Below are 22,293 nucleotides of genomic sequence, written 5' to 3' on the forward strand. Positions count from 1 at the left end.
CTACTAGGCTCGAGGCAGGGTACAGCATATTAAAATGCAAACAATTAAAAAGAAAACACACAAATCCAATAGTTAAAATGCAGTACTATAAAACCATTGAAGTACACTCATATGGGTAGATTCTTTAAAATATACAAATTGAAAAAAGCATGTTTTAAAATTGATTGGGTAGGCCTGCCAGAAAAGATGTATCATTAATGTTATTTTAAATACCATCAGTATTTCCACCTGTCATATCTCTTCCAGCAGATTGCTGCTGGTGTCATTTGGAGTTCTGCTTGCTGGCGTTGAACTGTGCTTGACTGTCAGCTATAAAGCTGTGTGGCAAACAGCAATCACAACCACAACATTTTCTCAGTGGCTCTTTTCCAACCAACAATAGCTGACCATAGTTATTTACTTCTCATTTTTCACCTTCTGTAACCACAGTATTCAGGTACATGGAATACTATGGCTGCATCCGCACTGCAGAACCTATGGAATTCTGGGAGCCATGGCAGTTAAAGCAGTTTCAGACTGGGTTATTTACGCAGTGCAGATGAAGCCTATATTGCAGTATAGAGGCATGAAACGTTGGCTTGCTAGATGTTGTGGACTGCCACCACTACCTACATTTCTCACCATTAGCCAAGCCTAGAGCATCTGGAAAGCCTAAGGTGGGCTGCAGGCACAGAGCTAATGCCACTCTTTGCCATCACTCAACATAACATACTTCTAGTAATTACAAGCATGGGTTTTGAGGTCCATTTCACAACTCCAACAAGCTGTGCCTGGAAGAAGCACTGTCACACTCTAATTAAAGCATTGCTTACATGTATGGACTTGCGATGGCATGGGGAGGTGCTAGTCACAACCTCTCACTACACAGTTATGGTCATTATATTTAACTCTCTACTTGAAACTCCAGGATAATGGAGATAAGGGAGACATTATAATGCTGGGCTTAATCACAAAATTGAGAATTTGAGATTAAACCTTCCCATTTGATTAAAGATGTTTTGGTTTTAGGAGGCTGTCCATGTTCCTGTCTAAGGGTTGGGAAACCTCCGTCCTTGAGCCAATCCTTGGGGCCTGATCCACTCAGGTCCTGGCTAAATCAGATAAGAGGAATGCCAGAGTGAAACCAAGCTGTTGATACAAGATGGCCATTTACTGATAATATCGAATTGATATGGATGCAGATTACAAAGAATGAATTATTATTAATGCCCATTATACTGAGCTACATTGCCTCAAAAAGCTACGTAAGATGCGGTACAAAACTCTTTGTTATTCTTTTGATGCTGAGACTGAGGCAACTGCATGGCCTACTCTCAGAGTGGGCTACTGCCGCTGTCCCAAACCTGGCAGCTGGCAGGAGCAGTTTTTGCCACTCCTTTTTCTGGTGGTTAAGAGGGGACATGATAGTCATGTTTAAATATATGAAGACATGTCATATCAAAGAGAGAAGAGGCTTTTTTTCCATGGCTCCAGAGACTAAGGAGCTTATTGCACCACCTCTGGTGCCCGACTTACCTCTTCCGAATTTGGCTCAAATTTGGAAGTTATGCTGCTTTTATTGCACAGACGTTTCTCTCAAAATGGCTGTCCATTGCCTCCAGTGCTGAATTTGTGCCCAATAAGTTGCTTCAGCGGCCATTTTTTCTAAATAGGAAGCTTCTGATTTTGAAAAAATGGCCACCAAAGCAACTTACAGGGCTTGAATTCAACACTGGAGGCAATGGGAAGCTGTTTTGTGAGAAAAGTCAGCCTAATTCTGAATTTGAGCTAAATTCGGAAGAGGTAAGTCGGGCACTAGAGGTGGTGCGATAAGCTCCTAGGACAAGGAGCAATGGATTCAAACTACAGAAAAATAGATTCCACCTAAATCTCAAGAGGAACATCTTGACAGTTAGAGCTGTTTGACAGTGGAATACACTGCCTTGGAGTGTGGTGGAGTCTCCTCCTTTGGAGGTTTTTATACAGAGGCTAGATGGCCATCTGTTGGCAGTGCTTTGATTCTGTGTTCCTGCATGGCAGGGGTTGGACTGGATGGTCCCTGTGGTCTCTTCCAACTCTGATTCTATGATTTAGTTTTACCTTAATTAAATAATAGCCTGACTAGGATTACACAGAGTGTGCAGGGGAAGGTTTCTAGTTGTTTGGTTTAAAGATTTATGGGAGACTTATTGTGACAACCTGTACCTTGCTATTATCATGTGTTTTTGCTGCTAGGCAAATACCATTCAGTAGAAACACATGAGTGTTAAGTAGCTATGGTATGAGACCAATATGTATATTGTTGTTTATGTATTCAAGCATGTGTGATCAGCAAATAAAATGGAGTAAAATACATGCACACAATTTATTTAAGCATAAGCATTTCATAATCATTAAGGGGAAAAATGTTTACTCTGTTGTTGCTTGAGGAATTAAAAAAAAGCTGTTTGGACAAAATATCTCAATGTGATGAAGGCATTATACCTACCAGAGTCAGTTTTAATTCTAAAGTCTGTATCTTGCTTTCATTTCCCTAGAACATTCTGGAGCTTAAAGTCTGTGATGAAGATAAACATACTGCAGATGACCACCTTCTCACTGTTTTCTTTGATGTATCTAAAATCCAGCTTGGAGAAACAGTTCGTCTGAGCTTTCAGCTCAATCCACAGGTGCATAATGAAATGAAAAAGCTGACTGTGACAGATGGGAAAGATACATTTCTTTCAGTTTTCAGTAAATTTTCTTCCATCAGAGAGTAATCCTACTGTATGTGGGAATCATTTTTAACCACACTAGTGTTTCTCTCATATGTGACAGGTAAATTATGAGCACTGGGACCTTTAAACACCCCTGGTCTAAGTAACCATAGACTCTATAAGTATAGAAATGTAATCACGCTATAACTATTCAAGTTACTCTATCCACTTTAGCAAATGTATGTGTATGTGTGTGTATATCTCCAAATAACATTGAAATTAATTAGATTCACCAGGAGAGTAATTTGTCCCATTTAGTTCAATGGAAGCTAAGTGTGACTTTTTTTTTAATTTGGACCTAGGCTTTGCTGCTTGGGGAATACCAGTGTTGCAACATAATATTGAGCGAAACCTTGGAATTTTATCAAGATTGGTCTAATGCTTTCAAAAGATAATTTAGACTAGCAATCATTGTTTTGCAGGGTTGCAGACCACATGGAGAGTTTTCATACAAAGAGGACGCTCCTCTCATTAGTTTCCACACACAAAGAGAAAGACAATGGAGGACAGCAGGGCCAGTGTATCTACTTTACATTATAGAATGCTCATAGAAGGCTGTACACTAATTGATAACACATTATTTTTCTTTGCCCTAAATCACGTAACATCATAATTTTATAATAGCTATACAGTCACCCCTCCATTTTCATGTACTTGGAATCTGAGACTCTTGCCCATTTGCGGGTGGCAAACAGAGGGGGACAAAAAGGGATGTGTGCCTGTGGCACCTGACTATGGGTGCTCCTAGGTGCGGGCCACCATTCAAGCTAATGGGGCTTGAGTATCGGTGATTTTTCTTTTTTGCAGAGGGGTCCAGAATGGTTTCCATGTGAAAATGGAAAGACAACTGGATTCTGAAAGGACTGTGATGCAACATTACATGTCTGTCCCTTAGGTTACATGGCTCTGTGGTATGGTCCCAGAAATTCAGGCAGTGAGTGTGAGCCAAAGATGCTTAGATAGATACATGGATAGATGGGCAGATAGATATTGGTGGAAGCTTGAAGAGTATGCTTGTAGAGGATTGAAATTCTAACCTTCTCGAGCTCAGATAGCTATATTCAACATGCAGATGTCAGTTGCTCTGTAATAAGGTTGAGGCCTCAGGTATGTCCACCAAACTGATTTTTGTTATGTGTAGGGTTGCCATAAGTCAGGACCTCCAAACCGGGACAAATGTAGGACAAATTTAGGATAACATTTTCAAATGTAAGACACATTTTTCTGAAAATGGAGGACACGCAAAAAAATTTGGTGCTTTAAAAAAATGTTAATATAAATGCATGTTTCATAGGCATGATCAAAATGGAGGACATTTGGGCATTATTCCTAGACAGATGGCAGAAATGTACTTCCCTTTCTGGCCAAACACCCCCAACCTCCATTCCAAAACACACACGACAGCACATTTGGGCATTTCATATGGCTTTACTGAACATGGTCTCTTGCATCAGAGGCTTATTCCATAACCAAACCCCTTGGGTTTAACACTTAGCATAGTTTAACATGGCTATGCATATTGAACATGTCAAGGTGGTTTCACAGTTCTTGCACCAAGTGTACCTCTCAGAAGTGTGTACTTGGTCAAGGGACTTTGGTTTTTCTTCACTGCGCATGAGTTTGTAAAAATCACAGCAATTTACATTGACCATGCCTCAGAGACTTGCTGATATCAATATCACCATTAAAGAACCAAAAACACACAGAAAAGGCACTTTGGAAAGTCACACTCTCTCGGCTTCAGAAACAGTGCGTGCATGCCTCTCAAGCTGACTCTCATCATCATCATCATCATCATCATCACCATCATCATCACACTATCATTGTCAAAACAAGGGAGACTTGTTAGCATGAAAAGCACCCAAAACACACTTTGGAAGGTGACACACTCTCGACTTCTGAAACAATGCCTGTATGCCTCTCAAGCTGACTCATATCATCATCATCATCATCATCATCATCATCATCACCACACTGTCAAAACAAGGAGACTTGTTTAGCATTAAAAGCACCCAAAACACACTTTGGAAGGTGACACTCTCGCGGTTCTGAAACAGTGCCTGCATGCCTCTCAAGCTGACTCTATCATCATCATCAGCATCATCATCATCATCATCATCTCATCATCCATATCATCATCAACTATCACTGTCAAAACAAGGGAGACTTTTTGGCATTAAAAGCACCCCCCCCAAATAAAACCACTTGAGGCCTCTGGTCACTCACTCACTCACTCACTCACTCACTCACTCACCTTCTCCTCCTCCTTCTTCTCCTCCCCCTCCTTCTACCCCTGTTCCTTCTACCCCTCCTCCTCCTCCTCCTCCTCCCCCTCCTCCTTTTCCTCTTCCTCCTTCTCCCCCTCCTCCATTCGCCACGTGGCCTGGGGCGGAGGGGGCGGAGGAAGAGGAGATGGGTGGCGTGGTCATGTGCAGGAGGCACCACCCACCTCCTCCTCCTCCACCCCCTCCGCCCCAGGCTGCACGGCCAGGTGGAGGAGGCAGAGGCGGCGCCTGCTGCGCGTGGCCACGCCACCTTCTCCTGCCTCCCCGCACCACCCACCTCCTCCTCCTCAGCCCCAGGCCACGCAGCTGCGTGGGGAGGCGGGGAGGGTGGCGCACCCGTGCGCAGGAGGTGCCGCCTCCTCCACGTGGCCATGCGGCCTGGGGCAGAGGGGGCGGAGGAGGAGGAGCTGAGTGGTGTGGCCACGTGGGGAGGCGGAGGAAGGGGGTGCGGCCGTGCAGGGAGGCACCACCTCTACTTTCGCCTCCTCCGCCCCAGGCCTCGCTGCCCTCCTCTTCCTCCACGCAGCCATGCACGGTGGAGAAGGAGGAGGGCAGCGAGGCCCTGTGGGCTGTGGCAACCCAGCTGCAACCGGGGTTGTCTCGGTTTATTGGCGGCACCCATGACGGGAGGGGGAGGGTGCTGCCAAAACCGGGAAATTCCCGGTTGCAGCCGGGTTATGTGGAACCCTCTTCACGTCATTCATGTATAAATGGCATTACTATTAAGAGGAGAGTGTGGACTTTTAGTCACAATGTTGTTTTTGTTTTAACTTTTAGGGTAACGAGGAACTAGAAGTTGAATTCACATTAGAAAGCAGGTAAGAAAAATTGTTGTTAAGGACACCATTAAAGACACAAGATCCTCTGTGATCTTGGAAGTTAAACAGGGTTTGCCCTGGTTAGTATTTGTATGGGGGACTGCCAGTGAATATCAGGTGCTGTAGGTTATATTTCAGAGGAAGGAACGTGCAAAACCAAGTCTGAGTATACCGTGCATAAGAAAATCCTACAGAATTCATGGGGTCACCATAAATCAACAGGTGATGTGAAAGCACATACACCCCTGCACATCATTAAAAAAAACTGTGGTGCCAAAACACACACTATAGACTTGCTTTGTATCTTTCTTAATATGTTATTTGGTATCATTGGTTGTGTATATTCAGATTCAGTTCATGGAGCAACAATGGTAGCTGAATAAAGCTCAGCCATTTTTAATCAATGAAACATATTGATTAAACAGAATGACACTGGCAAAGTACTTACTGAATACCTTGTCTATTGATGCACAGAATCATACAATTGGAATAGACCACAAGGACAACCCAGTCCAAGTCCCTGACATGGAAGAATACACAATCAAAGCACCCCTGACAGATGGCCATCTAGTCTCTGTTTAAAACCCACTCCACTACAACCCGAGGCAGCACATTCCACTGTCAAACAGCTCCTACCATAAGGAAGTTCTTCCTAATGTTTAGGTAGAATCTTTTTTTCCTGCAATACACTAAAATTAGGAGTAAAACGTCCAGCTACAACTATGGTAAAATGGGTTGTTTCATTTAAATGAGGATTGACTACAAACAAGAGGAATCTCATAACTAAGCACACCTTCATATGTAGTTCCATGAAAAAAAAAGAGGAGATATCGCAGCAGGGGGGGTATACTCATCTTGCTTCTGCTGCTACTGGTGGTGGTGCTCCTCCTCATCCTCTTTTTCTTAAATCCAAACTTTCACCTCAGAATTCGGATGAAAAATATGCCATTTTTCTATACAATCTTCCAGATCCAGCACCTTATCTGTACACATGAATGTCCTGTACAATCAGCAATCCCATTTAATTCAGTGATATCACAGCCCTGTATATCATTCTTGAGCTTCTGCTTACATTGAAGTGACCAAAGAATTCTATAGATGCATTGGAGCTGTCATTTGTGTAAGAAACTGACGAATCAGGGAAACTGATTGTATCTTAAGCAACATGATATCTACTATTCAATTGCTAATCCACAGTTCCAGTTAAAAAAAGGTGAGAGACATATAGTCCATGAAATGCCGTAAGACTGCAGCTCCCACCATCCCATTAACTATGTCTATGCTGGCCAGGTCTGATGATAATTGCAGTTCAACAACAACTGGAGGGCGGCAAGCTACCCATACTGTAGTACTGCAATGATATGTATGCTCTAAGAAGCTGTAAGAAACAGATGGGATGTTGGTTGCCATAGAGGTCATGGCTTAGACCTTTGTCATATGTCAGGCATGCACATGAACCCCCTTTCTAGTTCCTGGGGAAGAAGATTCATTTCATAACCTGCTTTTATGGATTTTTTGGTACTACAGATCATGGCTATAATGGGTATCTCCATGCTTTTTGCAAGGGTGTCTGTTAGTGCTTCCTTCAGATTTTCTTCACCTCTTCCATATTGATATGTTATATTGAAGTAACAATTCAGGGTGGTTCCTCCTTTCTTGTCCTCTACACTCTTATTTTCCACTTTCTTGGATTTCCCCTCTTTCTACTCTTGTTTCTGGTCTTCCTGGAAAGAAGATTTTAGCTCCTGGAATAAGGATGTCCCTGTATTAGCACAATGGCACCATGCCCCTTCTGACCTAGTCATGTCTGTCTAGGGCAGGTAAGATTCAAGTCTTATGGAAACCCTCAAGAGATGCAACTCTTGAGATATAGAGAAGCAAGCACAGTACAAATAAAATGTTAGACTTGGTTGTGAAAGGGTTAGTGATCTTGTTCTTATTTTTTTTCTCCTTGCAGTCCTGATGTTCCAGAAAAGATTTTTACTAATGGAGTCATAGTGGTAATAATATTCTTCTATTATCTTTCTTTATCTGCATGGCTAGTAAAGCTAACACCCTTAAAGTAAGGACAATCAGAGCCTTTACACCCAAACAACTGTTTCATGTGGTTAGCTGAAATTAGAATTTGTATTCTCTGACTCTTATTTAGCCCACCCACACATTCTCTAAGGTTATCCAAACTATGCTGAGGGAAAATTAGACTGGAACAGGCAAACTGGACTGCAACTTTCACACTCATCAGCTCAAAGCCTGGAAAAGTTACCTTTGTGTATGAAAACTTTCAGAATCCTTTAGTTCCTTCACCCCCACCTCACCCTTGCAGAAACAAAGCAAAAGAAGGTGCCCACAGCCCTTCATTTCTAAGGCTTGCAAAGGGATCTGAAAGAAAGAAGTCAAGAGCACGAGCTTTCATAGACCTGAGGCTACTTCCTCAGATGAATTTCTAAGGCCTGTTAGCAATTCTGCTGTCTGATCAAGGCTGCCCCCAAGTGGTAGAAATAAAATGTGTGCTCCATTGTGTCATCTCATAAGATAAAAATTGATATTGAGAAATCACAGCAAATTCAAGATTCACTGTGACTGTCATGAGCAGCCCATAGATTGTACTAACGCCTACGTGCACTGGCAAATAGTTGTAAAACTTCACCTGTTAGCAGGTGGCCACACACCATGGCATCCCAGCAAGCCCCATCCTGCTGGCATTACCCGTTTAGAACAAGAAAGGCCAGCACAGTGGGAGGCAAAGTTACTGGTTTAGCCCTGTGCGAGTGATTTGCTTAAGACACCTCACCTACACAGATCAGAGTTTGGAAAAAAGTATGTGTTGGAACTACAAATCCAAGATTCCCCCAGTCAGCATGGACATTGAAGTCCAAAGTAACTTTTTCCCCAGCTGTCACTAACAGTCCTCACCCTTTCTCCCAATTCTGATTCCTCCCAATTCTCTCCCAAATTTCTTTTGAGCTATAGATATAATAATTTTAAAGCAGGGTTCTCTGAAACCTTAACATTATTGCAAGAGTTTCTCCAGAGTGAGAAGACAGAGAAAACTAAGGTAAGGGTTAAGTCTTTGTGAGGCCAGGCTTATTTCCTTTGTGCTGCTTTCATCTCATAGCAGATTGAATGGACAAAAAGGCCATTTGAGGTATAAAAATATGTACCATATAGTCCACCATTTATTATGATTTATTGTAACTCTCTGCAGTCTCGTGAAGTTGCTTGCTTGGAAGTTCAGCTGGATAAGGGACGAGTGAAATCAGGTAGGTTACTTTATGTATACTTTTTATTTAGATGGTAAAGTAAGAGTTGCTGATGACTTTGATCTGGCTATCAGCACAAAAGTCCAGTTTATTTTGAGTAGGAATGTCATTATTGGGGTGAATTTAAGAAAAAATACTGTGTGGTGGGTATGATTTTCCCCCTAGTCTAGACAATAGCAATAGCAATAGCATTTACATTTCTATACCACTTATCAGTGAACTCAGCACCCTCTAATTGGTTTGTAATCTGTAGGGCAATTGCCCCCAATGGTCTGGGTACTCATTTTACTGACTATTCAGTGGGCCCTCCTTATCCATAGACTTGCCACCCATGGATTTGAGCATCTGCTAATGGCAAGCCCTTATTGGGACTGGAACCAGACTCCATCCTCAAGGCCAAGCCGAAGTGGAGGGGAAGGAAGGAAGCAGTAAAGAAGAAGGATGGGGGAGGGGGGGAGGGAAGGAAGCAAGCGGAAGAGAGAGGAGTAGAGGAGGCAAAGTACTTTTGGCCTATTTTTTATAATAGTGATGCAGCCGCAAGGCTGCACTGCCATTAAGGGCAATGGGACTTGAGCATCTGTGGATTTTGATATCTATGTGTGTGTGAGTGTGTGTGGGGCGGGGTCGAGAATGGATCCTCCATGGATATCGAGGGCCCATTGTACTAGTAATAACACAACAACAACACAAGAACACTGGTCCATTCTAGCTTCACATTTACAAAAGGACAGTTTCTGCAACATAAGCAGTATTGCTTACTCTGCCCCTGTGATCTGCTCTCCACCTTATCATCTACAATGGTCACCAGTTCATTTCTGACTCTCTTTGCTATGAATGCAAAGAATATTAAATATTTTTTTTGCATCTCACTAAGAAAGGATATCTTGAGAAAATGTCTAGGAAAATGTCAGCTCCTACATTTGGGACTTTTTTTGTCTGTCTCTGTGTACAGGTTTACAGTTTACACTTCTGAAAAAAGGAGGTTATTTTTGTGTACAGAGCCCAAAGTATTTTTGGCACAAAAGACAGTGAATTTTGTACAGAAGGGGGGGGGGGGGTTGTGTTGTTTTTTTAAAAGTCATGTAATATTTCTCCTCCACCATATAAACTATAATTTACAATATGTTAGCCAATTGCCCCCAACAAGCTGGGTATTCATATTGATCTCTGTCTGCCCTTTTGTCTTTCTTTAGAAAGTAAATTCACTCTTTCAGTGGATGGGTCCTATGAAGAAGCTAAGAATCTCACCCTGCATTCCTGGCTCTGCCCTGCTGCACCTGCTAAATTCCACTATGTCAAATTTAACCAATCAGAACTGGACATTGAACTGCGAAGAAGAGTGCTCTGTCCGGTACATGGTCTATTTTCATAAAACAGAGAAAGGCAACTTTGGTGGGTCGAGGGCCATATATGTTTTTATTTTTTGCTGACACCATATAGGAGCGGAGACTGTGGAATGGGCCAGAAGCTGTGTTCTGTTTTTGGGAAAAAATATTTTTTGAGGTTATGCATTTGATTTGAATAGTGAATTGTGACTCCTGGGGACATCTAGGAAAGATAATTCACCCTGCCACCAGCACAGAACAATACACATGCAAGTCACTCCTGCATTCCCAGGCTCACACAGTATATATACACCCAACTTTTTCCAGGCAAAGCATTCTCTGAAGATGTCAGCCACAGATGCTGGTGAAACGTTAGGAAGAAACATTTCTAGAACATGGCCACATAGCCCGAAAAACCCACAAAAAACCATGGATGCCGGCCATGAAAGCCTTCGACTTCACATAATTCACCCACTAGAAAAAGGGTGGTTGAATTTGAGAGGGCTGGGGAGTCACAGAAACAGCCTGTGATGGGTAGTCTTGTACACTTGCCATGAATTGCATTTTGTCCATCCCATCATAACGAGACTGAGACACTTATAGCACTATGATTTCACTTTAACTGCCGTGGTTCCATCTTAAAGAATTTTGGGATCTGCTGTTTAGGAATTAGGTATTTAGAATTCTAAGCCTGAGAGTTCTAGTGCCTTAGCAAATTGCAAAGCCCAGAAAGAGAGGTGATCAGGGAGGGGGGAAACAGTACGGCTGAGGTCATAGGCCATGGTCAAAGAGCAGCCACCACGGTCAGCAGTTAGGGAACTAGGGAACACCCAAGAACACACCAGAGCTGGATAATGTCCCAGATTAAACAGGTTGAGAGAACAAAAGGTCACCCCAGAGTGATGCAAAAACTAGATCTCAGAGAAGACTTTTTGGAAATTCCCCCCCCCCCCCCAAACTTTGAAATAATTTCCATAACTACTATGCAGCATGAATAGAATAATCATAATTCAACTTTTTTTTCTTTCGCTCTCAACAGAAACTCTACAACCTCTTATATTTGGTGGTTTATCACATAGGGGAGCTCCACTTAGAACAGTGGGTTCCTGGCTCTTGCACTAGAAGCACCGGATAGGAAATATGGATTGCTTTATAAGACACTTTCCTAAAGTCATTTTATTTTATTTTTAGGCTTCCAGAGAGAGGAATGAGACGACGACTGTTCACTTGACCTCATTTCCTGTAGAAGAGAAAGTGACAATACCACCGGTGAGAATCAACTGTTGCCTTCTTTGGGAAAAAATGCCATGATGACATTTTTTCAATCCATCGGATCATGCAGAGTGTATTTGTATTATCATTTATAAAAGAAAAGCAACCATGTGTTGACTATATCTTATCTTTTTACTTCTGGTGGCACTTTTCAACAAGTGTGGCTCACATTACATGAAACTAGATGATATGCTTAACACAGTTTGCAGAGGTGGTCACCTAATTGCTAAAACATTACTGTTTGTTATAGCATATGATTTTCCTCACCTATATATCTTACATTTAGTATGCATTAGTTTGTGATTAGACATTGGAACACAGTTTAATTTACAAGTCTGATTGCTGAGACAATTTATGTCTAAGGAAATCCTATTTTGGAAAGGGAAACAGGTTAATCGTAGGGAATAGGCATTCCATTTAACATCTGTTTTGACTCGCCTTTTCATTTATATTCAGCTATGAACTGGAGCTCACTAGTATTTCTAACATTATTCAGCACTAAGTGTGGTCATTGAGAAATTAGTTACAGATGACTGAATGCATGAGCAGGATATGATGGGCCAACCTGGTCATATCCTTCCCATGGATCTGGCCCATTCCCATCACCTGGACTTACCTGGTCTGGCACTGTGACAGGTGAGTGTTTAAATGCCCTTCCACCATCGTACATGGAGCCACCGCTGCCATCTTGCCTACTGCCATTCTAATTGCAGACCAACACCATGGCCTGTAAGGGAAGAAAAGGGTCTGGCTTTGCCCATCTGGCTATGCACCCCTTTCTGACATTACACATCATGATTGTGGTCTGCTATTAGAATGGTGGTACCGACAGATAAGGGGGTGCATGGCCATCTGGTCTATCCGCTGTTGCAGCGGAATTTCTCAGAAACTCTGTTACAAACAGACAGTCTTTTTAAACCAGATTAAAGGCCAGTTGGACCAGGGTCAGGATGGATCTGCTTGAATGTTGTCCAGTCTGCCTGTCCACAGTCTGATGCTACTGGCTTGTGTCGTCTAAACAGGATGACTTCAGACCGGGGGGAAACACAGGCTTTTTGTCCCATGTGTACAGCCCCCAAGTGTCAACACATTTCTTCTACACATTATTGCATCTTCTTAGTTCCTACATACATGTCTTATGTCTTAAACTATGCTGCAGAATTGTTGTGTTTACTGAATTATGATCTCATCTCATATTTATTTCATTCTTTTGAAATAAAAAGGTCTCTAATTAAGAGATTTAATACACTAATACTCTACCTCAGTTCCCAGTGCAGTGTTACAGATGTTTTATCTATTGCCAGATCAGTTATAATCTATATAATAGGAAAGTGATTATTTCTTTAATTCCTTTGGTCACTATTTATTATTGCATTATTTCACTGCACTTTCAGATTTAAATATGTGTAAGTGTACTTGGAGATAGCACACCATTAGGTAGAGTGAGGTAGCCACTTCAGACAGTAGATGCAAAGAGGAAGAGATGTGGAGCAAAGCTGAAGAACACAGTTATTCGTTGTGGCTGGCCCTGAATACTCTAAGCTACATTGACTGTTGTCCTCAGGTGTAGTGGAAGATGTAGCCCAGCCTCAGCACTGAAGTAAACTACCAATCTGATCAGCTTCTGTACATGTTTGCTTGTTTGTGTTATATCCTGCCATTCTCCCATAGACCCTGTAGATATGAGTTAAAACAAAATACAGTCAGCCCTCCATATCCACAGATCCTACACTCATGGATTCAACCAATTACAGTATGAAAATATTCACACAAATTCAAATAATTTCCCCATTTTATTGAGGGATGCTGTTTTACTGTACCATTGTATAAAGCATGACCTGAGCATCCATGGATTTTGGTATTCATGCAAAGTCCTGGAACCAAACCCCAGTGGATACCAAGGGCCCACTGTATAATTAAAATCATGGATAATATAAAAGTGTTAAGAACAATTAAACAACCATATTAAAAATATTAATTGAAAAGGACATCAACATGAAGAAAATAAAAAACACCTCAATGAAAATACCTTTCTGATTCAGGTAGTTAATACTCAAAGGCCTGCATAAAGAGAAATAAGAGCAGAGAGAGGATCAACCTTGCTTCCTGTGATAGGGAATTGCGCAGTCTGGGAGCAGCAACTGAGAAGGCTCTCTCCTGTGAATACACTACCTCAGAGTGTGGTGGAATCTCCTTCTTTTGAGGTTTTTAAAGAGGCTGAATGGCCATCTGCCGGGGGTGCTTTGATTGTGTCTTCTTGCATGGCAAGGATTTAGACTTGATGGTCCTTGAGGTCTCTTCCAACTCTATGATTCTATGTGTCCTCACCAAAGTTGCCTGAGATGGTGGTTGTAATGGTGATACATGGAATGGCATCATCTCCGTCAGCTCTGACAGTAAAATGTGAAATACCATCTGATACCATTTGAAATGGAAAATAACTAATATTCCATGAAATTGTTAAATGATATATGTTTTCTTTTTTGTCCCAGAACAAAACGTTTGATTTGAGTGTGAAGTCAAAAGATTGGTAAGAGAAACTTTTTTTCTGAATTCTGTCACACATTCACACACACTTACTGTTCTTTTTCCCCCCTCCTGGCTCTGATCACATAAAAATTGTGAGATGTGAATATGGCAAACAAGTGCACCATTGATTACATCTACTAGGTAGCGGTGTCCCTGCAACTGGTATCACCTGGTTTGGTGGGTGGGGTTTCAGAGGTGGGAGGAGTGAGGCTTATGCAAGGAGGCACAGGCTCAGTCAGCCCGAGACCGCACCCATGCACCTCCCTGATGCACCCTTGTCCTCAGAGGAGAAAGGGGTGGCAGCAAGGAGCCTGGAGAAGCATGCGTGCCTCCTGGTAGTCCTTGTCACCATCCCCTTCTCCTCAGGAGAGAAAGAGGCAGCAGGAAGGAGACCAGAGAAGTGTGCATGCCTCCTGGTAGTCCTTGTTGCTGTCCTCTTCTTCTCAGAGCCAGGAGAAGAGTGCATGCCTCCCAGTAATCCTTGTTGCTACCCCCATCTCCTCAGGGGAAAAAGGGGTGGCAGGAAGGAGGTACTGGGGGCATGCACATGCTCAGCTTGGCTCCTTGCTGCTGGCCCATTCACCCGAGGAGAACAGGATCATGGCAGGGATGGGGGGGGGTGACTGGGTGTCAACCCCTCCTTTGTGGTGTCACTCGGTGCAGTCCACACACCCCACAGCCCGCCAGTGATGCTACTGGTCCTAGCAAAGGAGCCCTAATTTATTGCATCTCCTACTGAATGCAAACATGATTGCAAAGATGAAGTTTCCTAAACTGAAAATGTACCTGTAAAATGGTTATCAGTCATCTTTTTAAAGAGGTGGATGTTTGCTGTTCAATCATTTTCTTTTGGTTGTTTGGAAAGAACAGAATTTTGTCACAATATAATTGTTTTTGGAAATATTAAGCATAGCTGAATATTCTAAACAGTAACTAAATTCTTTTACAGTATTTATACCGTAAGAATTATTATTTTGATGAAAATAAAACACATAAGTAGTAACAAGGAAGGCAGTTATAGTTTAAAACTATTTGTTACCATACTAAGGATTTCTGATGGGATTTCTCCTTATAATGCAGTTGTGTTTCAGTATAACAAAAGATGTCTCCAATGTGTAGATTATCTATTTTTCCAGATGTTAGAGGCTGCAACCCTGTGCATAATTCCTTGAGAATAAGTACCGCTGAATTCAGTAGGGCTTGTGTCTAGGTAGATGTAGATGTAGCATGGTGTAGTCATTTTAGCATTGGACTAGGACACTGGGAGACCATGGAAAGCTAATAAGTAACCTTGGGAAGTCACAGTCTCTCAACCTCAGAGGATGGTAATGGCTAACTTCCCCTGAAGAAACTTGCCAAGAAAACTCTGTTAGGTTCATTTTAGGGTCACCATAAGTCGGAAATGAGTTGAATGCAAACAACACACACACACACACACACACACACAGAGAGAGAGAGAGGTATAGGATTGTACTGTAATTGTAATTTTACCACCAGTAGGTTTGCCAGACAATTTGGATCCAATCACCCATTGATAAGATTTGTTTCTCTCTCTGTTTTGCAATCTGTATACAGACTATAATTAACTAATTTCAATCACTAATGCTCTTTTCAAAGAGATTATTAACCTATAATTGATTTCATTTCCCATTCATTAGAAAGCTCTAATCTCTATGCACATGTTCCCTGTTGTTGGCACTAGGACTGGGATGGATGATAGCTAGATGGCAGCCTATAACATGATTGTATACATTTCTGCTGGTTTTAGGACTCAAGGCCTGCTATTTAAAAGGCCAAAGGAGATTGATGTGCGTCTGGGATATGATCTGTGCTCAGATGAAAAGAATTTCCTCAAGAAAAGGAAGCAAGTGGTTGCAGCTACATTGAAAAATATTCTTCACTTAGAACAAGACCTGAAAGATCATGAGGTAAGTGGAACATTACATAGCCAAATCCCGCTGTTTCCAATGGATCTGGGTATCTCTTTGACAGTAAAAACACTTTAATATCTTTCCTGCATCTGTAATTTGATGCACATTTTATTTTATTTTAGAGACTTTATTTCACTTTTTAGATTCGAAAGTCTTCCCAAATAATTTTATAATTATAGTGTTAAAACAAAAAAGGAACAATAAACAAATGATAATCTATTTACTAAAATCACAATTATTTCATACTTCCCTGCTATCCCAATTTTGCAGGGACAGTTCCAATTAATCCTTTTACACCCCACTTTTTCAGCTGCTTTAAAAATGTCCTAGGTCTCTCTCCTCTTCCCACTTTCCTCCTTTGTCCTAACTTCAGCAAACTTCAGCTGCTGCAACCTGAATTCACCGTTCAGTGTTAGTTTGCATTACGTTAACTCAGTGAGGGGAGAGGACAGGTGTGGGCAGAATCTTGCCCTTCCCAATAGGCTTACACAAAAGCAAACTGCTGCAGCCTCTCCTAGCTTGTCTGTTCTTCATCATTAATAATTTTGCTGCTGCTGAATGCTGCTGCTGCTATTATTATTATTATTATTATTATTATTATTGCCACTCACTGAAGCTGCTTGGCCATATGTGTCCTAGTTTTCATTTGTGAAATGTTGAAGTATAGTATATGTTATTTTTAAAATGTAAATTTAAAAAGTTTTAACATGCTGTCTTTCTGCCTTTACTGAGCAATTCTCAGAAGATCCCAATTCCCAGTTTTCCCTAGTTTGAAAACCCAGACATTAATCAGTGACAAAAATCCTGGAGGCAGAAAGAAGTGTTTCTTTTTACTCCTTTGCTGGCTTTTGCTGGCTTTTTATCTGGCTTCACCTATGTGTATTTACAGGCTATACTAACACAGCAAAATTATTATTAATTATTGTATTATCATTCTTATCATTATTATTACCATATAATTTTATATTCTGCTTTTCCTCCAAGGAACTCAAGGTGGCATACAAGCCTCTCCTTCTCCTCATTTCTCCCATTCGTATCAAAATCTAAAATCCTCATGCATCTAATGAGCTATGCTGCTATTGCTGAAAACTCATATTACACTAAATCTTTTAGTCTCAATATATAACAGAGCTCTTTCTAGGCTTTTTTTGGCTTATGTTCTCAACATATGTTCATAAAGTTGGCTATATTTCTCTGACAAACAGGTGCCCGTGGTTGCTGTATCAACTACAGGGAGTGGGATGAGAGCTTTGGCAGCTATGTATGGCACCCTTTGGGGTCTTCAGAGACTGAAACTTTTGGACTGTGTTTCATATATCACTGGCTCATCAGGTACAACATGGTAAGGAATAGGGTTTTGGCTGTGATTTGTTCAATCCCTTTTGTACAAAGATTAGCTGCTGCATCATGTTCTTCCACCACCTCATATTTTTTGGGGAAAGCTATGTTGCAGGGTGTGCGCAACATCTAATAGTTTGGGGGAATTAGGAAGATGACTACCACAAATTATGTAGTCGAGTCTCCTGCATTTGGGGAAATTGCAGGGACCACCTAGTGGAACTTTACAATATGCCCATCTGAACTAGGATCTGTCATTCCCACTGAATATTCAGCCAACTGGGATCAATAATTGTAGTAGTAATGTTGGCATTCAATAGAGAGAGTGCATATAATAAAATACATCACTGAAGATCTGAACTTAAACAAAACCCCCTATCTATCTATCTATCTATCTATCTATCTATCTATCTATCTATATCATAATATTCTTTCCCCCTCCAGGACCATGACAGATTTGTATGAAGATGCTGATTGGTCATATAAAGATCTTGGAGAGATAATCAAGAATGCTCGGAAGCAAGCAGCCAAATCTAAAATGAGTGCCTTTTCACTGGCAAGCCTGAAGACCTACCATAAAGAGCTGTGTCAGAGGACCATAGCAGGATATAAGACATCCTTTATCGATCTTTGGGGACTAATGATTGAAGCTATGTTGAATGATGGGGTATTCTATATGTTATTTCTATCCTAGAAATATTGTCTATTTCTCCTTTCAAAGTCTTTCTTACCTCCTTAGTATTCTACCAGATAGTGTTTGTAGTGTAGTATAGTAGTTGGGGATGATGGGGCTTTGGCTGCAGTAGAAGTGTAGATAGTGATAGTAGTGCATAGCAGGGCCAGGTGTCTTATCTAGTGGCCTTGAAGGCCTGGCTCTCCGAGCGCTCAGAGCTTGGGAATGTGCTTTCACTTCTGTGGGAATCAGGAGGGGCTTCGCTTGGCGGGTTTCTGCTTGGGAGGGGTTTTGGCTTTTGGGAATTCTGTTACTTTGTCTTGGGGAGGGTGTGGTTAGTCTCAGCTAAGAAGCTGAGTAAGGCACATGTCTGATTCTGGATCTATCAATAAAGTGCTGTTGATTATATCAATCAAGCTGACTGGTTGATTGTCTGGGATTCTGGGTGCTAACTCTGACAGCTTTTTAGCTTTTTGATGACATCTGGGCCCCTCTCACACCACACAATTATAGTATTATGATTCAACTTTTTAACTGCCATAGAGAAGATTGTATGGAATCCTAAGATTTACAGTTTAGGGAGGGACAATTCGAATTATTAGCCAGAGATCTTTAGTGCCTCACAAAACTACAAATCTCAGGACACAGACATGACAGTTTAATTGGAGACCTAGAGCTATGTAGTGTAGTGGACAGGGTACCAGGTGCACATGAATGCCAACTTTGGCCCTCAGGAACAAAAAAATTAAAAAATAAAAATAAAATAAATGCTTTAAATCACTCATTTTCTCCATGGTTCCTGTATCACCTTATGATTTGTATGTGCAGTTACTTAAAAAAAAAACAACAACAGTAGTTTATTCTCACATTTACTTCAGAAGTGCCATCCTTCCTGATAATCCTGGGTAATTTCCTACTTTGCTTTGTTTTATATTGTAAGCAGCAGTCCAGCATGGCACAGTGTAGTGTAGTAATTCTGCATGTGAAACTATGCTACACTGAATACTACCACCCGGACCTCAGCAGCTGATATAATTGTTTTGCATCTATCTACAAGGTGTGTGTGTGAGAGTGTGTATGGCTGGGGCTTCAGCTGCTCCATAGTCGGTCCAGCAGGCTGCTTTTGTCACTGGAAGGAGAAAAAGAACACCAAGCTCTGTAGTGACCATAAATAGACATAAAGTTAATTTGTTGCAGTACATGACTGATGAGGTTTTAATTAATCACAATTAGTCACAAAAAGATTGATGGGCTTTTAATTAATCACAGTCAGTTTTATTACAATTAATTTTGTCTTGCATTCTAACAATTGTTAGGAACAAAATATTCCTTAAGTGTGTGAACAACCTGTGATCCTCTCTATAGATTAATGATGTCTTCTCTAGATATTACCACACAATAGTCTTTATTTTTGTGTATATTTCCTATTTCCCCCCAGTTAATCAGATGTATTTTTCCCCTTCAGAATAACAACCATAAACTCTCAGACCAACGACGGGCAGTGAACCGAGGTCAGAATCCTCTGCCAATATACATGGCTCTCAACGTTAAGGATAATGTCACCACAAAAGATTTTAGAGGTAACATCTTTCCATTTTAAGAGGCAATATCTTTTAAAGAAAATCAGTGCACACACAGCATGTTGGAGAACATATCATTCCTCATATTTATTTTTGTCAAAGTTTCAGTTTCTTGATATAGTTTTTGGTCTTTTCAGAGCCAGTTTACTCAGTTTCAAGCCTGGAAGTACAGATGAGCCATGGGAACCCTATTTCCTTATAGTACCCACTCTCTTAGGACTTATCACACTAGCGAAATCCCGCTGAGAAATGGGATTTAAAGTAGGTTTAAATTAGAAAAAACCCGCAAATGCAGGAAATTTTTCACATGATGTTCCTGTAAATGTGAAATAATGCAAAGATAAGGTGAAGGCAAAAGGGACAAAAACGGCAGCTTTTAACTTTCGGAACTTCCCAGAAGTAAAAAGCGGTTGGTTTTGTCCCTTTTACATTCACTTTATTTTTGTGTTATTTCACATTTGCAGGAACGTTGTGTGAAAAACTTCCTGCATTTGCGTTTTTTTTTTCTAATTTAAATCTACTTTAAATCCCATTTCTTAGTGGGATTTTGCTAGCTTGATAAGGTCCTTAGTGCTTTTGTAGCTCACATTTACACCTGAAGTCCTTTTTCTTCCCTCGGTCATCCTGCACCCACCCCATCCACTCATGCCATCATAAACTTGAAAAGGTGGGAACGGCAGTGGGAAGGACTCCTAGGAATGATAGTGGAAAATCTCTGAGATCATTGCTCTGTTACTAGCTGCTTCTTCATTTTGATCATTCAGTATATTTTAATAATAATAATAATAATAATAATAATACAGTGCTACCTCGGGTTGCGAAATTAATTCGTTCCGCCGTTCCGTTCGTAACCCGAGTAATTTCGCAACCCGAAAAGGCTTTCCGTTAGCGCTGGAAAGCCGCTAGCCGCGCTTTGCGTTTGAATTTCGCGCCGAAATAAATTTCGTAACCCGAAAAAAATATCGTAACCCGGAACAGTTTTTTCCAATCTAACTTTTTCGTATCCCGGAAATTTCGTAACGCGATCATTTCGTATCCCGGGGTACCACTGTAATATATTTATATACCTCCTTTCCAAAGGATCAAAGTAAAATACAGTAAAATACAATACAGTAATACAATAATAAAAACCAATACACACATAAAATGCAATACAACTCCAATGCAATACAATACAAATAATTCCCTCCCCCCTTTACATATATAACAAAATATCTAAATATAACAATGATAAAATATAAAATAAATCATTAAAACAATTAGTTAAACAATCAAAACAGAAGGAAGCGGAGATATTAGATTGATAGAGTCCTGATATTTAAAAGACGAGTGGTTATTAATTAACGTCGTTGTTGATTCTAAAGACATCATCATCATGGTGGGTGGGGCTAGGCAGTCCTCTCCACCTGAGTCCTATATATATAAAATCAGATCTGATAAAATAAACTAGTTTCTCTGAATTATTTGCAAAACAACTTACCTGAAATTCTACCTGCATGCAGACTTCACCATCTTAGCTACTGGATAGACATCCTTCCACCTTCATACTTCCCATTTGTCATATCTTACAGAAACTGAAGCATTTCTTTACTCCTGTAAGGAACATTCAAAATGTATTGGCTTCTAAAGGCTCTGAAAGAGTCTGAACACCATCTATTACATGTGTGACCCCCTGCAGCCATTAGGGAGTTGGTCATATATTTTGGATTTTTTTTTTCAGAATGGGTAGAGTTTACACCCTATGAGGTGGGATTTTTAAAATATGGAGCCTTTGTTCGTGCTGAAAATTTTGGAAGTGAGTTTTACATGGGACACCTGATGAAGAAACTCCCAGAATCAAGGATCTGCTTTATGCAAGGTGATATTTTATATCTAGGGGACAGCCAATCTTGATTTAAAAAAAAGATTTGCAATGTACTTGGTAGTAGACCCAGCATCATTGGAATGGTCTTAATGGGGCTCGACAGACTGCCCCAAAAGGGTGGGCTGGAGGCGCCCAGTTTTCCTCTGGAGGGATGCCACAGCAGCCAAACCATGCGCCATACCACCGCCCCAAAACCCCCCCAGAAAAATCAGGTTCTTCTTGGGACACCACACACACATCATGAGTGCACCATTGGCGCACTCATGATGTAAGCGATGCACAGTGATGTCTATATGCTGTGCTTCGCTTACATCACAATGGCAGCCCCCATATGGATGGGAGGCCTCCATTACACCACCGCTGGGATGTGCTAGGGTTAGGGACCGTGTGGTTGGTGCACGGTCCCTACCCCTAGAATAGCTGCCTGGGCACCGCTTTCTGGCGGTATGTACTGGGCCAATATCATTTTTCTATGGTGTATTCAATATAATTTTTTGGTTCATTTCAATGAGATCCCAAGAAAGGAAAGGAAAACCTGAACTGTATGCCCCACTTTTGTTACATTGTTTTATATATATTGGGTAGTCTTTATATCATAATGTGGCATAGGAAAATTGATGAGAGTATGAAAATTTGCTTGGTTCAACAGCTACTTCTGTAACCTTTTGTGGGAAAAGGAGCAG

At 41.1% G+C, this 22,293-nt stretch overlaps 1 protein-coding gene across 1 annotated transcript in view; it reads left to right on the forward strand.

Moving 5' to 3' along the window:
* LOC121926758 (cytosolic phospholipase A2 epsilon-like) overlaps positions 1–22,293 on the forward strand; it is a 53,246-nt gene that overhangs the window by 23,653 nt on the left and 7,300 nt on the right. Inside the window, exons 4-15 of the mRNA XM_042460015.1 lie at positions 2,517–2,648; positions 5,798–5,838; positions 7,796–7,838; positions 9,044–9,098; positions 10,292–10,449; positions 11,615–11,692; positions 14,188–14,225; positions 15,993–16,152; positions 17,361–17,497; positions 17,938–18,160; positions 19,632–19,746; positions 21,467–21,604. Coding sequence (XP_042315949.1) covers positions 2,517–2,648; positions 5,798–5,838; positions 7,796–7,838; positions 9,044–9,098; positions 10,292–10,449; positions 11,615–11,692; positions 14,188–14,225; positions 15,993–16,152; positions 17,361–17,497; positions 17,938–18,160; positions 19,632–19,746; positions 21,467–21,604 — 1,318 coding nt within the window. The remainder of the gene's footprint in view (positions 1–2,516; positions 2,649–5,797; positions 5,839–7,795; positions 7,839–9,043; positions 9,099–10,291; positions 10,450–11,614; positions 11,693–14,187; positions 14,226–15,992; positions 16,153–17,360; positions 17,498–17,937; positions 18,161–19,631; positions 19,747–21,466; positions 21,605–22,293) is intronic.

The sequence above is a fragment of the Sceloporus undulatus genome, chromosome 1 (genome assembly GCF_019175285.1).
Source record: "Sceloporus undulatus isolate JIND9_A2432 ecotype Alabama chromosome 1, SceUnd_v1.1, whole genome shotgun sequence".
In the NCBI taxonomy this organism is placed as follows: Eukaryota; Metazoa; Chordata; class Lepidosauria; order Squamata; family Phrynosomatidae; genus Sceloporus; species Sceloporus undulatus.